This window comes from Oratosquilla oratoria, chromosome 23 (assembly GCF_046742065.1).
Source record: "Oratosquilla oratoria isolate Oo_2021 chromosome 23, ASM4674206v1, whole genome shotgun sequence".
Taxonomy (NCBI): domain Eukaryota; kingdom Metazoa; phylum Arthropoda; class Malacostraca; order Stomatopoda; family Squillidae; genus Oratosquilla; species Oratosquilla oratoria.
In genome coordinates, this window is record NC_134799.1 from 4,930,076 (window position 1) to 4,947,043 (window position 16,968).

The 16,968-nt window shown below is 41.0% G+C and overlaps 1 protein-coding gene across 3 annotated transcripts in view; it reads right to left on the minus strand.

Moving 5' to 3' along the window:
• Nucleotides 1-1,057: 1,057 nt before the first annotated feature.
• The window catches only part of LOC143037907 (very long chain fatty acid elongase AAEL008004-like), a 118,956-nt gene continuing 103,045 nt past the window's right edge, over nt 1,058-16,968 (minus strand). For 2 of the 3 annotated variants that reach the window (XM_076206563.1, XM_076206562.1), the window contains 6 exons: nt 12,769-12,849; nt 8,597-8,653; nt 8,159-8,264; nt 4,087-4,259; nt 3,031-3,150; nt 1,058-1,981 (listed from right to left, as the gene is read on the minus strand). In XM_076206563.1, coding sequence (XP_076062678.1) covers nt 1,700-1,981; nt 3,031-3,150; nt 4,087-4,259; nt 8,159-8,264; nt 8,597-8,653; nt 12,769-12,849 — 819 coding nt within the window. In that variant the 3' untranslated portion in view covers nt 1,058-1,699. The remainder of the gene's footprint in view (nt 1,982-3,030; nt 3,151-4,086; nt 4,260-8,158; nt 8,265-8,596; nt 8,654-12,768; nt 12,850-16,968) is intronic. The other variant, XM_076206564.1, reaches the window with a different exon arrangement.

The window sequence follows — 16,968 nt, forward strand, 5'->3', positions numbered from 1 at the left end:
TTGACAGAAAATTGGCCTGGCATACATATACCAAGGGCTTTTCCCCCCTTACCAGGAAGGAAGTTAAAATAAATAGGTGTAATTCCACTCCCATGCACCACCCCTCCCTCCCTCATTCCCTCTCATCTCGGCTCCTCATGGATGACGAGTTATCCTTGCATCTCTCCTATCACCCTGGGTCACATCCACAGCAAGGCTGCTTCATTTAATTGCCGAACGCTGCCTAATCATTCACATATAACCACTTCCTAACCCCATGCCCCATGCTTCACAGCATCATCCACACACAGCCATTCTCCACCCATCCCCATCCCTCCCTCAACAGATCGACACCCCTTCCCACTCAATGCCCCCTTCACCCCATCCATCCATGGCTGTCCCTCTCCACCTTCCACACCTCTTCCACCAGTAGCCCCCTACTCACTCCTTCCAAGTGTCCAAACCATCCCAACATTCTCCCACCAACCCTTTCTCCCCCACTCCTCTCACTCCACCCAACCCTGCAACCCCCATGACACCTCTCATACTTTTCCTACAAGTCTTGGCAACACATAAATGCAAGCACCACATAGAGAAAGAACACTTGTCCATCACACTGTATGAGAACTCCACAAAATCTCTGTTGAGACTTACAAGTTGAATAAGTGACTGGCTGGTTTCCTGTGGCCACGACAGGTCTCATAGAAGATATACCCAAAGAATCCTTTTCATTATTCCTTTAGGTCCCTTCTTGTCATCCCATTTCTGCCTACTTTTGTTCTCTGCATCAATACTTACAAAAATTTTTTTGGTATTCCTTATCAGAAATACTTTAAACTTTTACCAGTTCACATGGCATGGAGCATTCATTTTCTGTGATCAAATCTTCACGTTGGTACCATACAACCCATTCCACAATTCCCTGAACTTGCCTTTGCCTCCCATATCTTTTATAAAGCTTCTGTAGCTACTCTACTTTTTCTGTCTGCTGGCAAGCTATTTTTTTAATTTCTGTTAGCCCATTCAAGATCTGTTCTAATGTACAGTATGTCAACATGACAAAAATAAAAAGCTGAAGTAATTTCTATGTGCATTTTATTCCAAAAAGGATATTTTATTTACATTTACAGTGGACCCAAATACCTTCTAGACAGCTATGTGAGAGCTTTTCCGCATAACCTACTTACCTACAGTACATTAATGTAACTGCTCATTTTCCTTTCCAATCATCACAGTGACATCAGTTTTCCTCTGAATGAGCAAAATAAATAAAAGAAATAATGAAATACCTTTCACTCTTACCATGCTACCACTCTCCCAATCCCAGCCCAATATGCTGAGAAACACTCCACAATAGTCTTAAACACAAAGGGTTCCATAGGGTCACTTTTATTTGTCACAACCCAAACAATCAGTGCACAACTTGATTATCCGAGTCTTGTGTAGTATTTTGTATATAAATCTACAGGAAAAAATGGATCACCCAGTTTCACTGCTACTGTAATTACAAAGCTATATTACAGTGTATTAAAAAAGGAGGCATTGAGGTACATTCCACCTGCATCAAATCCAAGAGACCTTAAACATAAATGATCAAGGTTAAACACATCACAAGTGAGCAACCACTAAAGTACGTTCAGGTGCACCTAAAAGAAATGGTTCAAAACGTCTCAGACACTTTGAGGAAGGCTTTCATATATTGCTGTTCTCTTTCCAGCTTTCAATCTAGTTTATCTTGAAAACGTGATCTTGTGTTGCCTGCAGAGCTGCCCGAGAATTCGATGACATCGCTGTCAACTTGTCTGGTCTTGGTTCCGATGTGTGCAACACTGTTGGCATGTCCATTGGCGTGTCCGTTGGCGTGTCCGTTAGCATGACCATTGGCATGGCCGTTGGCATGGCCATTACTGTACTTGCCAGCATGGCCATTTGCAAATCCATTGGCAGCACCATTCTTCAGAGCACCATTAGACATCTTGGCAGCAATGTTATTCTTTGCAGACTGAAAGATATGTCACAATGTTGTAATAATTTACTATGTAATACATACATACATATACCAAGGCTTTTTCCCCCTTACAAAGGAGGTAGCCAAAAAGGACAAGGCATAAAATCATTCCCACCCATTCCATCCCTGAAAACACTCCACACTCCCTCTCATCTTAGCACCTCCTAGATGACGGGTCATCCCTGCACCCTGTCCACTGCCCTGGGTCAGAAGCAGTGTCGCAAGACGCAGCACATCCACAACAAGGCCGCTTCATTAAATCGGCGACCCCCCCCTCTCCGTCCCCCCATATAAAGGAGAGGACGGGGAGAAATCCCTTCGGGCTGCATCAAAATTTTTGCTCACACACACTACCTCACCCCCCATTCCCCCGTCCATTCCACCTCATGCATCACAACATTTTCCATATACAACCATTCTCCATACACCCGTCTTCTGTCCTCTCCCGTCCTTCCCCTCTTCCCCAAAGCCCCCTTCACCCCATCCATCCATCTCATCCTAGGACATAAACAGTATAAAACTGTTCTGATAATATTTCAGCATTACCTACTACAACAGTAATACATATTCCTAAGACCATTCTCAGGTATGCAGTTACCATGCCTACAATAGGCTGACCAGTTTCAATCCCAGCAAGCCTCATCAGTATACAGTTCAAACCAAATCAAATATATTTCCATAATCTAATTCATTGATGCAGATAAATCAACTCAAATTAGCAACTGTATCTCCTATCATCATAACACAACTCTATAATTCACCTACATATCCTTCATTCCCTGATGCATGTGAATTAAAATACCAAGTTCTCAGTTTCCTCCTGCTATTAATCTCTAAACCCTTTAAACTCTCCTCCAAATAAACTTAGGCATATAATATTACAATTTGATAATCAAATGTAAAACTGTGGGTAATATGAGATATAGGGAAGTGGCTTCCTATAATTGCATGAAATTTAATACAGCATATTTCCACTTGTTTCTTAATTCTGGGAAGAGCTTAATCCTTACCAAACTCTTGTCTATGCATGTCTCCTTTCTTACCTTTCTCTTGTTGACGTAGGCCTGCTTGTAGAAATCGGAGAACAGGAAGAAGAAGAGAACTGCATGGCCACCAATCCACCACATGAAAGCACGCGGGTAGTTGCACTCAATGAAGACCAGCTGGCAGAAGAAATCAAAAGGATTAATTATCTGCATCATAAACTCAAATCTACCTGGTCAACTTAGGTGCTCCCTTGCCAGTTTTGAGGGAAAATCGTTTCTCGTATGCATTCCCTGCATGTGCATGTATCTTCTATGTTTGTGTCCCAGTTTGTCCTTCTCCCCACCCTTCGAATGTCATAGAATCTCTAAGAACAAAAAGAAAACATATGGAAAGGCTGGGATGGTGCTAAATAGCCTTTCACCCATCCAATCTTATGCCCTCTGAATTAGCAAATTAACTTTATATCCAAGTTGTTGCCAGATAGTTTTATGCAGCAATATCTTTAATTTTTCTATTAATTTGACAGTTAAAAAAAAAAAAAAAAAAAAATTAGTTTCAACCAAAAACTAAATTTAGTTTCAACCAAAAACTAAATCTAGTTTCAACCAAAAACTAAATTTAGTTTCAACCAAAAACTAAATTTAGTTTCAACCAAAAACTAAATTTGTTTCAACCAAAAACTAAATTTGTTTTAACCAAAAATTAAATTTGTTTTAACCAAAAACTAAATTCGTTTTAACAAAAAAAGTGCATAAAAGACCTGGCCACAGATTCAAACTGCCCCAGATATAACCACTGTGCAGAGGACACCTCAACTACAATGACCCACACTAACAATTACTAGAAAGCAACAATATATCTTCCCCGAGTGACTTGTGGATCCACCCATAAACTATTGTCAGTTGCTTGAAGGATGAAGGTCTTCTCCTAGATAAACCAGGAGCAATGGATTGATTGATATTTACAAATAAAGTCAAGCTAAACTAAGTGGTGAGTTGATAATAGTGTCACTTTTTTTTCCAAAGCAAATATAAACATATGTATATGAAAAATATATAAACATACAATAAAAAGGTATATATATGCACAGAAGTATGCAAGTAATAACACACCTGGAATGCATGGCAGAAGATGGCAACAAACTGGATCATCTGGAGGGCAGTAAGGTACTTCTTCCACCACAGGAAGCGGCGGTAACGGTCACCAAGAGCAGACAGTAGATAGTACGTGTACATGACGATATGGACAAAAGTGTTGAGCAGCCCAAAGAAAGTGCTATGACCACCTGTAACACAGGATCCAATTTTAGATACATGTTGCACTTTGAAGGTGAATACGGTTATATGATACCTGGATCTGGAGCAAGATTTTTGCTAAAGAGTAATATAAAAATTTAATGTTTGCTGGAGAGAGGGTAGAGTACCGGAGGACTGGAGGAGTGCCTGTATAGTTCCTCTTTACAAGGGAAAAGGGGACAAGTGTGAATGTAGTAGTTTCAGAGGGATTAGCCTGTTAAGTGTTGTAGGGAAGGCTTATGGGAGGATCTTAATTGAGAGGATTAGGAGAGGAACAGAAGGAGTAATTGGTGAGGAACAGTGTGGATTTAGGACAGGTAGAGGTTGTGTAGATCAGATCTTTGTGGTAAGACATATGTGAGAAAGCTATAGGAAAGGGGAAGGATGTTTTTTGGGCTTTTATGGATCTGGAAAAGGCTTATGATAGGGTAGACAGAAAGGCACTGTGGGAGGTTATGCAGATTTATGGGATAGGAGGAAAGCTTTTGGGAGCTGTCAAGAGTTTTTATGAGAGTAGTAGAGCTTGTGTCAGGATTAGAAATGGAGAGAGTGAGTGGTTTGAAGTAAAGGTGGGACTTCGTCAAGGATGCGTTATGTCGCCCTGGCTGTTCAACTTATACATGGATGGGGTGGTGCGAGAGGTGAATGCTAGGGTAGTGGGTCAGGGATTGGAGATGGTTAAAGAAAATGGAGAAAAGTGGGAGGTGAGCCAGCTGTTGTTTGCGGACGACACTGCGCTTGTGGCAGGGTCAGAGGAGGGATTGAGGAAGCTGGTGGCAGAGTTTGGGAGAGTATGTGATAGAAGAAAGCTAAAGATGAATGTGGGTAAAAGTAAGGTGATGAGATGTACAAGGGGTGAAAGTGGCAGTAGACTGGAAGTGAACATTAAGGGAGAGTGACTGGAGGAAGTGGATAGTTTTAGATACTTGGGTGCAAGTGTAGCAGGAAAAGGTGGAGTGAAGGTGGAGGTAGAATGTAGATTGAGAGAAGCGAGTAAATGCCTTGGTGGATTAAAGAGTGTAATGAGGAATAGACATTTGGGAATGGATGCGAAGAGGAGACTGTATGAAGGAGTGATTGTGCCAACAGCACTGTATGGGGCAGAAACGTGGAACATAAAACGAGAAGAAGAGAGAAGGAGTTTGAATGTGTTTGAGATGAGGTGTCCGAGAAGTATGGTGGGGGTTACTAGGCTGGATAGAGTGAGAAATGAGGAGGTGAGGAGGAGAACAGGGGTAAAAAGGATTTGGGTGATAGGGTTGATGAAAGAATATTAGGATGGTTTGGACACATGGAAAGAATGAGTGAAGAAAGACTAGTAAAAGAGGTATGGAAGGCAGATGTGGAGGGAGTGAACATGAGGGGACGTCCTAGGATGAGGTGGATGGATGGGGTGAAGGGGGCTTTGGGGAAGAGGGGAATGTCTGTTGAGGAAGGAAGGGAGAGGACGGAAGACAGAGGTGAGTGGAGAATGGTTGTATATAGATGATGTTGTGATTGCATGAGGAGGAATGGGCGGGGGGGTGGGGTAGTATGTGCGAGTAAATTTTGACGCAGCCCGAAGGGATTTCTCCCCGTCCTCTCCTTATATGCAAGGGGGGACGGAGAGGGGGGGTCGCCAATTAAATGAAGCGGCCTTGCTGTGGATGTGCTGTGTCTTGCGACACTGCTTCTGACCCAGGGCGGTGGGCAGGGTGCAGGGATGACCCGTCATCCAGGAGGTGCTCAGATGAGAGGGAGGGTGGGAGGGGTGTGGAGTGTATTTGGGGATGAAATGGGTGGGAGTGTTTTTATGCCTTTCCCTCTTTGGCTACCTCCCTTGGAAGGGGGAAAAAGCCTTGGTATATGTATGTATGTATGTAATATAAAAATTGGAACACACGAGAGGACTTCCTGAAGAATAGATTAACAAGGACAGTAGTGAATTATCAGTGTTATTATTGTTATTATGGTCAACTGTTTACCAGTACTTCTATCCTTGTAGACAATATTGCATCTCCAATGTACATTAGGTTTCATACATTGGTCTAGTTTGTCAAGGGTGGGCCTATATGGAGGCATAGTTTTCTTTGGTTGTGGAAATGTTGGTGACCTGTGTCAAAGATTGTTTGGTTGGGCATCAAAATTTGGTTAGGAGTCCCTTTTTTTTGTAGGAAGTTGTGGATGGATCATTGAGGTATTGGTGTTTTATCACCCAAAATTTGGTGTAGTATGACTTGTTTGACAGGGCAGATGGAAGAGTAGGTGGTTGTTGTGGAGAATTGTGTAAATCAGGGCATTCCAGTGGTGTATGTAGTGACTTATGAGGAGGCTCCACCTTTGCAGGTGGGAGAGCTGTGTCAGAAGGTGGCCTTGTGTGAGACAAGACTGTCCTATTCTTAAGAGTAGTGCCATTTCTGAATGCTGGTGAAGGAAGTCTTGGGTTAAAGAGGAACACTGTTGAGCAGGGGAAGGAGAGGGCAGGAGATGTGTGTGTGTGGGGAATGGTTGCAAATGGATAATAAACTGATGGATCCTGAATGGATTTATCCTTGTCTCCTCTATTTACTGGTGAGGGAACCAGTTAAGTGGGTCACCACATCAATGAAACAGTGAGGGTAAACCAACTTAACCTGTTGTTGTTATTCCCTAGCCTGTCTGGCAGTGGACCTGTCTCCCTTAGGAACACCATGGTTGGAACAGTTTTCCCACAAATCCCTTATACAGTGTATGTTGTGTTGTTGGCATGAACAATTGTGTATAATACAGTTTTCTACAATGTGTTATTTAGTTTAGGGTGAAGTGTTACATCCTGGATAGTTATCTGCAATGCAGTCATCCAGCCCCTTCTGGTAACCTAAAAGGCCTGGATGGTGGGCAAATCAAAGCTTGGCTAGGTGGACTCCTCTTGGGGGAAGAGAGGATTCAGAGGGATGGATATCAGGGGGTCAGGTATGCAGCAACGTGTTGTCTTTCAGTTTATTGATAGAGCAGTGAGTGATATGATTATGGATATGCTTCTGGAGGCAGGTATCTGGTGGTTGCGGAGGAAGAGAAGAGAGTATTTGTGTGTGGTATAGCTGTGGAGCCCCGATTTGATTGTGCTGTTTTGCTACATTGCTTCTGACCCAGGCTAGGTTGGGTATAGATGGCCCTTTATCCACAAGGAGGTAAATTTATTTTACACGGTTAACAAACGAGTGTTGGATGGGTGGAGGGTGGGTGTATGGCTCAGCTGGCTACCTACCTTATGAGGGTATATAAATACATAATGGATGCCAAGATTATGATATCAATTAAGGATGAGAATGCAAGAGATTGCATGAAGATCTAGGATATATACAAATGGAGCCAGAAATTGAAAAATAATTTCTAGTAATAATTTCCAAGTATTGGAAATGGGTGGAAAAAAAAAGTAAATAAATAAATACAAAATAAAATAAAGAAAAAATAAATAAAGAGAAAATAATTTACATACAAATTGGGAATTAAGTTGTTATAAAACAATGAGAGAGAGAAAAGTGTAGAAAATTGATTGTCACTGGAAAAACATGTCAATATTACAGGATATATGAATTGCTGATGAACATAAAAGTGGCACACCACATGGAAGAGTATATGATGAAACTTGTCAAAAACCTGATATACCTCAGGGTATGCTGTGGTTCCCAAGGGTAGAGAGGAGGAAGAGGAGGAAGAGGAGGAGGAGGAGGAGGAGGAGGAGAGACATAAATTGGAGAATCCAGAAAGCAGCAACTAAAATGGTTCCAAGTCTAGTTGATGAAACAGACGAAGAAAGACTAAATATAATAGAAAAGGAAAATGATGAAATAAAAAAAAAGTGCAAGCATTTGAGATATATAAAAATACAGCTTTCCATGCATATATACAGAATTTTGTCACACATTACCTGGTGTGAATTTGACTCCAATCCAGACACTGATAGGCATGCACCCATGGTGGATCACATGCAGAGTGGAAACGTGCTCGAACTTCTTCCTCATCACAAAGAAAATCTGCCAAAAACAAACAAAATTATGAGAACCATTATTCCACAATAACATCCCCAAAGAGAGGGAAGAATTTGAAAGGCTCTATCTCTCTCTCTCTTCCCCCACTCCACTTTACCCTCCTGGGTCTTCCCAGAGGAGGAGAGGGAGAAATCTTTATATGAAGAGGTTTAGCAAAGACCGAGTTACTTTAATATAATATTTCTCCACACTTTTATCAATCCCTAATAAGAAAAGTTCTACATACAAGGGTTAAACAAAAATTTCAAGCTAAAATATTCCAACTCCATGGGTCTACTGACAAAATAATATATACAAATAAAAAAATTAATACTTACTGTGTCAAAGAACTCAGTGAATTTGGAGAAGTAGTACCACCATGAGGCATGCATCATCTGCAGATCCAGCAAGAAATAAAAAATATATCAGTACCTTGTCTAGATATCATACGAAGGGTTGGGGTGTGGATAGGAGAACAAGGCAGGTAGGTGCATGTTCATGTTCAAGCAATTTTTTAATTGCATTTGGAAATGTAAAGAAGCAGGGTTACAGGAAGCTTGGTATATACCCGATACATGTACAAAAGCTAGAAGAATTAGCAAATGTGTTGGTAATTGTGAAAGGGGATGATGGGGAACTTTTGGTCTAAAATATAAATCACGTCATAGAAATTATATATATATAATATATATATATATTACAAACATATGACACTACACCTAACACAGACACATAGACTAAGAAACTATTGTTAGGCAGTTATGCATACATGCACACATGCTAAAGCAGACATGCAGACAAGACAGTGACCTATACTAAAACAAACAATAGTTTGTAGGATGCTATCACACACTGACCCTTTCTGTATGAGGAAATACTTATCCACTCTTCATCACCAGGCTCTTTTACTCATTGTTGTCACAAACCTCAGTAACAAAAGTTAAATGTACCACAAACTTTTTCTTTACTTATCCTTTTATCCTGGCTGTTCTGTTCAGCTTCATGGCGCCCCTTCTTAGCCAACGGGTTAGGGAAGGCAAATTACAAAATACTACTCATTTTCAGGAGGGGTTAGGCTCTTCCCACAGCAGAGTGATGACAGAAGTAGCCTGAGCTTCACCATGTGGAAACCCATAGAACCAGAGACTGACAACAGGCCCTCCCATATATCTCGAGAAGAAATTTTGAACTGTAGTCTTGGTTGTATTAATGAAGGATATATCTATGCAACTTATAGTGCAAGGAGTGGGCAGCAGTTACTTGTTTACTCTTCATACATAGGTGTAGGAAATACAGTTCAAGTTGAGAGATCCTGCTAACAGGTTTTGAAGATGGTCAGCAGGTAGACTATTATCTCCAATGTTTGTCTCTCAGCACCACAACTTACAGATACCTGCTGTTGGTCTCAAACTCTACATAATATTCTATGGGGCTTTTTCCATGCAATCTAGAATTACAACAATTTTGAATGGGAAACATGCCAATAGTAGATCATTCGGTTCATACAGAGGCTGGGTGCAGTTAACAACCAGTGGAGAGACAGAAAAGATAAGGGAAAAGAAAAGAATATTAAGAGTTATTTGACTGAATATTAAAATATCAAATATTTTGTATACAACAATTTCTGTTTAAGGTTTGGTCTATTCACCAACTACACATTTGTCCAAATTATTTCTATTAATTTCTTAATAACAACTAGGACCTAGTAATACAAGCCTATGATCTTGTTTAAAAATCTTTTTCCAACTCTCAATATGATTAATTCCTTTTAAATCTTTGAAATATTGTACAGCGCCCTGAGTCTGCTCAAACAGGCAATTTGTAGCCTTGGTGTTCATATAGGGGACCCATTACCCAAAGGTTTCTGGCCACAGCTACTAGAATGGCCCTTAGATCACACACAAGTGAAGAAATTTATTAATGTGCAAGTGTTGGGCAATGTAAGATGATGCATTCCATCCTCTGTGTGGCGACTCCATCAGGGGCATACAATGACATGTTAATCAATGGTGGATGTGAGGAATAACAATGCCAGAATGTAATGGGTGACATTAGGTCCTACACAAATGGTAAAGAACATGCTCCAAATGCAATCACCACACAGTAGTCACCGAGCACATCATCCTACACTGCCTTGCTCTCACCCTATTGAGACAGTTCCTTGAGGAACAAGTGGGCTAAGGAAGATGCCATTGCAAGAGACCTGGGGTAGTGGATTGACTGAACATATGGGCAGGTTTATCCATGTGCAAAATAAGATGGACTAGAAAATCAAAACACTTTCATAGCAGATAAACAATGGCCTTAATTTGTCAGCATATAGATTTAACCCAGAAGTAGAATATTTTCTCAAATGTGTAGACAATGAATGGAATAAACTTCTTGTAGAGACAATAGCATATATCACATGTCAAATTTTGAGATTCAGTTGGACAGATGCGTGTAATACTCAGCAATATCTCCTACTGGCTTTGCTTGTTTTTGTGTTAATTATTTTCTGCATTTGATCTATTGTTAAGCTTTGTGACTAATTATTTCACCAATATACAAGAAATTTAGTTGGAAACCATTGAACGAGGTGAGAAAGCTGAAAAAGATGTAAAGAGATGTTGAAGACAGGAATGGAAGGCAGATTTGGAAGTCAAAGCTGTAGAACTGTGTACATCAAAGAATTATTGTGTGTGTGAGGATAGACAAGTTGAAATATCAACATTGGAGAGAGGTGAAATGAACAGAGTTAAATGGGTACAAATTAGTAATGTAGTGGTAAAGGTGATAAATGGAAAAGAAGTGAAACTGAATGATGTGAATATGGAAATTATTAAAAACAGTAGATTAGGTGGTTAGTAAGGTTGTATAAAGTAAGCCAGGAGAAAAATAGTATGTCAAAGTAGTATCTTTTTACATATCCAGGTAAGATCCAGGCAGAATCATAATACAGAGCTTATAAAATTAGTATAATGCAGCTTGTTACACTAACGTGGACAGTCCCCACCTTGGTAGGAAACCCAGGGTTGGGGGGTCCTATTCTGCCAGACACATGTGGCCTGCTTTCATTGCAAGAATAATGTGAACTTGTATTAGGGAGGTGTTGGGACTGGATTTATATGTATCTGCACACATTGTCTGAAGGCATCAGGTGCATCGGACAGGGTGCACACGTGTGTTTGCACTACCAACACCCATTTTTGTGTCCACCATAGAATTTGAACTCCAGCCTCTCACATGCAAGGTGAGCATATTAACACAGAGCCATCTAGGGTCCCAGATTATATGAGAGGGATGGTGTAGTTCTTATAAAGAAAAGGGTTGTGCATTTCAGATATTCACTAAAACAGGCCATGAGTAAGCATGTGAGAAAAGGAAACTTGTACCCATGTTCTGTGGATTGGGAGGATGGTGTGTGACAATAGATAGGAGAGGAGAAACCGTACATGACAAGGGGGGGAAAAATTAAAGAGACAGAGGAGCTCTTATAATGGGTGCAAATTTTGTTCAAGTAGAAAATAAGGGAGTAAGGTAGGAGGTGCCCAGAGAGTAATGGGGAAATAAAATGTCAGTGAAAACAATGAAGTCATGTATGAAACAGTAATTATGCTATCTTATGAGAGTAAGGGTTGCTACAGAAAACTTGTATGGGGCAGTGAAAACAAAATGTTTCAGGCCTATGTATGGAATTATGAAATATAAAAGGCATGGAATGTTAGACTTCATAAATAGAATATGGTATAGATGAAATTCATGAGGTGTATGGATCCCAATTACACCATTCATCCATGAGGTGCCAAGATGGGAGGGGGGTCAGATGGGTTGATGTGTATAAGGTGGGGTGGCCACTTGAAGTGGCCACCCCCTTTATAAGGTATTATGAGAAGAGACCAACCTGTGGGGGGGTCTGGTCATGTTAGGAGAACAAAAGAGTATTGGTGGTGCTGGGAGCAAGTAAGGGATAGACCAAAGAGATGATGGGTGGATGGGATGAATGAAAAACCATAAAAGGTTATGGTCGGTGTGTGTGGTCACTGGAGGTGACTTGTAGTGTTATTGGTTACCGGGCAAGTGGGAGGTTCCAGGTTTGATTCCTGGGCAGTGCCATCTTTCCAGTAATGGTCCCCCCATCTATCTATCTCAACAGTCAGGATGTTATATAAATGAAGATGTTCTTGGATGATAGTGACTTGAAAGAAGAGCGAGTGCACTGAGAAAGAACTGGCAAATATTGCAGGGGGGAAAAATATGGTGCAATTTTCATACAATTTAACTGGAAGAAGCAAGAAAGGCAAGTATCTTTTTCACCCATGCTTGGCTAACATGCTTTGCAACTACAAGGTGGAAATAAAGTATATGTATACATATACATAAATACTTTAGTTTTTGTGATACAACACCAAGTGATTTTGTTACTGTTAAGGAATATTGTCATAAGTTTATAGAGAGGAAAGACAGGAAGTGACAGAGGAAGGGTAGGAAGAAGTGGGTGGGAAGGCGAGGGTTTGGTATTTGTTCTTACCCGTGTGGCAATGCTATTGTTTGAGTAGTCGACGGGTTGGCATCGGTATGAATACCCGCGGAACCATCCACCCATGCCAAACTGCAATCAAAACAATAAGTCCTGGAGATTTGTCTCAAGATTTGTCATTGTCACACACAGTCTCCGGGGACTGGTTGCTGAGGTAGGATGGCAGTCAACGATGGAAGGTCTTGGTGGTTTAGGTGAATGTGTACTCATTCACACACAAATAATTTAATTTACATATAAACCACCTGTCAGTTATGAATATAGAGAGATCTGAAGAAACAATTTCATCATTACATGTTTGTTGATAGGCTTACAAGAAACTCAGTGTTCACATTATGTTTATGGATCCCTTGCCATTAGTGTATCTGCATGAAGAACAGGTCATTCACAGTTGTAGTCATCCTTCCCTTCCCAAACATGCAGCACAGCAGGTCTGTTGCACTGACTGTCACTGTCAAACACTGAAAGACAAGTATGTTAGTTCTTCATTACACACGTACAGGAACAACAGGAACCTGTGCTGGGTACTCCCCCAGGTAGGCGTAGCTCCTCCTTGGGGATCGGTGCCATCTGCGTAGAGCTGATGGCCAGGGGTGGTTGCTGCTGATTGGCCCCCAACTCTTGGGGTTGGGGGGTGGTCCCACGACGTAGACATTGCAGCTCCAGGACATTGGACCACAAGGTATACACGCACTCACAAACATTGCAAACTACAGCTATTCACACAACACTATACCTGACATCTGGAAGCATGGTAAAATAATCACCATTCCAAAACCGAACAAAGACCCAACAATCCCAACATCGCACCGCCCAATCACACTTCTCTGCACCCCCTCTAAAGTCATTGAATGCCTAATACTTAAACTTGTCACACCATATATTCCCCTTGCTGACTCACAACACGGTTTTAGGCCACTACACTCCACAAACACTCTTCTGACAAACCTCACACAAAGAATTTTAGATGGCATCAATTCAGATAGGCCCCACCACAGAACACTTCTTATAACATTGGACATTAGTAAAGCTTTTGATGCTATCCCCCGCCACAACCTAACAAATAAAATATATAACACAGACATGCACAATAACACCAAAAGATGGCTGGCCAATTATCTGGCAGGCAGGAATGCTCATGTGTCATATAATGGCCAATCATCGCACATAAGAAACATTAAGAACGGAGTACCATAGGGCTCAGTTCTATCCCCCACATTATTTAATCTATACCTGCATGACTTACCCACACCAGACACCTCAGAAATACAAATCTCTTCCTACGCAGACGACATAACAATCACATGCACACATCGTAACACAGACAAAGCTGCAGAAATAATCCAGCCTTACCTTGACACACTCAACACATGGTTCATCACAAACAGACTCAAAATAGCTCCAACCAAATCTACAGCAACACTTCTCACCAACTGGACAAAAGAACACAAATACATACCTCATCTCTACATCAACAACACTCTAATACCACACACAAACACACCGAAAATTCTTGGTGTAACATACGATACATCCATGTCTTTCAAACAACACCTCACAAACATAAAAAACAAATGCACACCTAGACTTAACGCACTTAAGTCAATCACTGGAACAACATTTGGACAAAACAAAGAAACTAATATAACAATATACAAACAATGCATACGCTCAGTGATGAATTATGCGAGTCCTGCATGGGCTCCTAATCTCAGTGAGACACACCACAACACCCTTCAAATCATACAAAACAAAGCCCTAAAAACAATTACAGGCTGCACAAATACATCACCTACAGACCATTTACACCATGAAACAAAAGTCCTCAAAGTCAAGGACCACCTCGACATGAGAGGCACACAAACACTTGCTGCAGCCACCACAAACACATCACACCCGCTACACTACATAGCAGAACACCCACACACACCAAGAAACATTAAAACTACACCCAAAGACCTTTATTACGCACAGATACTCTCTTCTCTTCCTCCACAACCACCAAATACCAGCCTCCGGAAACATATTCATAATCATATCACTCACCGCTCCATTAACACACTGAAAGACAACACACTGCTGCATGCCAGACCCCCTGATATCCACCCTTCTGAATCCTCTCTCCCACGAAAGGACAGAGTCCACTTGGCCAGACTGCGATGCGGTCACCACCCAGCACTTCTAAGCTACCAGAAGAGGCTGGACGACCGTGTTGTGAACAGCTGCCCAGGATGCATCACTTCACCCCATACCATACAACACATAATGGAAGACTGCATTATACACAATCATGCACGCAAACAACACAACATACACTCTATAAAGGATTTGTGGGAAAACCCAGTTTCGGCTGTGGCCTTCCTTGGGGAGACGGGACTGCTTGGACAGACAGTCTAGGGAACGACAACAACAACAACAACCTGTGCTGGGAGAATGTTGGCATGAGAGTCTATCTGTATACCAAAAGGCTTCTTCCCTTTTACAATGGAGGTACTCAGCCAAGGCTTCACCTACTCCAATCACCCATCTGTACTCCCATCCAATACCAAATCGTTTTCTTTTTCTATCTTGGCTCATTGTGGATGAAAGGTCATCACTGTCTCCTGCCCAATGCCCTGGCCAGAAGCAATGCAGCAAGGCACAGTACAACCAAAATAGGGACTAACTACTTCATTTACATGAACTCTCCCTCTTCATCCCCTCATGTGAAAACAGAAAAAACAAAAATCCCTTAGTAGCAAATCAATTTACAGACCACTTACACCTATATTTACCTTCTCCATTCCCTGTTCAAAAGATATTACCCTTTTACTCAAGATTCCCTTCACCCAACCATCCATCTCATCCTCAGTCATCCCCTCAAGTTCACTCCATCCACCTTTGCCTTCCACACCCTTTTTGCTAGTCTTTTCTCACTCCTTTCCATGTGCCTAAATCATTTCTGTATTCTTTCATCAGTCCTATCTACAAGCTCCCTTTCAAGCCATGCTCTCCTCCTTACCTCGTCATTTCTCACTATCCATCCTCACAATCCCAACTGTATTTCTAAAACACATTTAGACTTCTACTTTCTACCACCCTTGAATTCCAAATTCCTTTCATACAATATTTTTGCATCCATCTCCAAATAAAAACACTTCCCTTCACCACGTATTTTCATGCCTCACTGCTTGCAAGCAAAGTATCTCCTTCCCTCTTTCACTCTCTCATCACTCTCCCCACCATAATCCCAAACTGAAAATCACCCCTCCTGTCAACTTGGTTCCAGTTAATGCTAACACGTCCATCTTTCTTCTCACAAACAGACAATCTCTTCCCTTTAATTCTCATCTGGACCACAGCCATATACATTTAATGATCCAATTTTTAGAGTTCTTATACTTCTCCTCCCAGACTCCTTTATGCCTTGACTTTTCATTGGATGACCATGTAGGATCACTAGTCCTATCTGTTCCACTTAAGTCATCTTTTACAACATCCAAGGGGAACATTGGTAGAATTCTTTATTATCTCCTAGAGTCCTACCACAAGGAGCAGGAAGAGGTATAGTCATAGAAGTGGTAAAGGAGAGTTGCAAGGGAACAGCATAAAGAAGGGCCAGTAGTAGTACAAAAATAGCTTCATTCATCTATGCGTAGAGATTTACTCTGACAAATGTGTGGCTTCAGTCCTTAGGAGTGGCCCAAAATAGTCCCTAAAACATTGGCTGTATGATATCATTTAGTCAATACCCCAGTGGGAGGAAAATGGGTTTGTTAGATAAATAGGTCATGACACATAGTTAAGCAACACAAAAAAGTATACTAACTATACCTCTCACTTGTGTGAAATGGGAGTATGTCATTAATTTTAAGGTAAAAAATAAAATAAAATAAATATATAATAATAAAATATCATGGATAAAGCAAAACTTGTCATCTTGATCATAGGCTGGACCACATTACACTACAAGAAGTCAAAGCTGAAAAGTTTGGTCATTAACAAGTGAAAGAATAACAAGGTTGTGAAACTGGTTATACGATACACTATGTTCTTTGTCCCTGAAGATATGTTAGTCTTTTGTTCATGGCTCAATTTCAGTTTCCCTGTTCAGTCATGCTGTGTGGGTCCCAAAATTAACTAGGAATAACCAAGAATTTAAAAGAAAAAGTATGTAATTTTATGCCTCACAGTGATATTCTTAATGTGCTC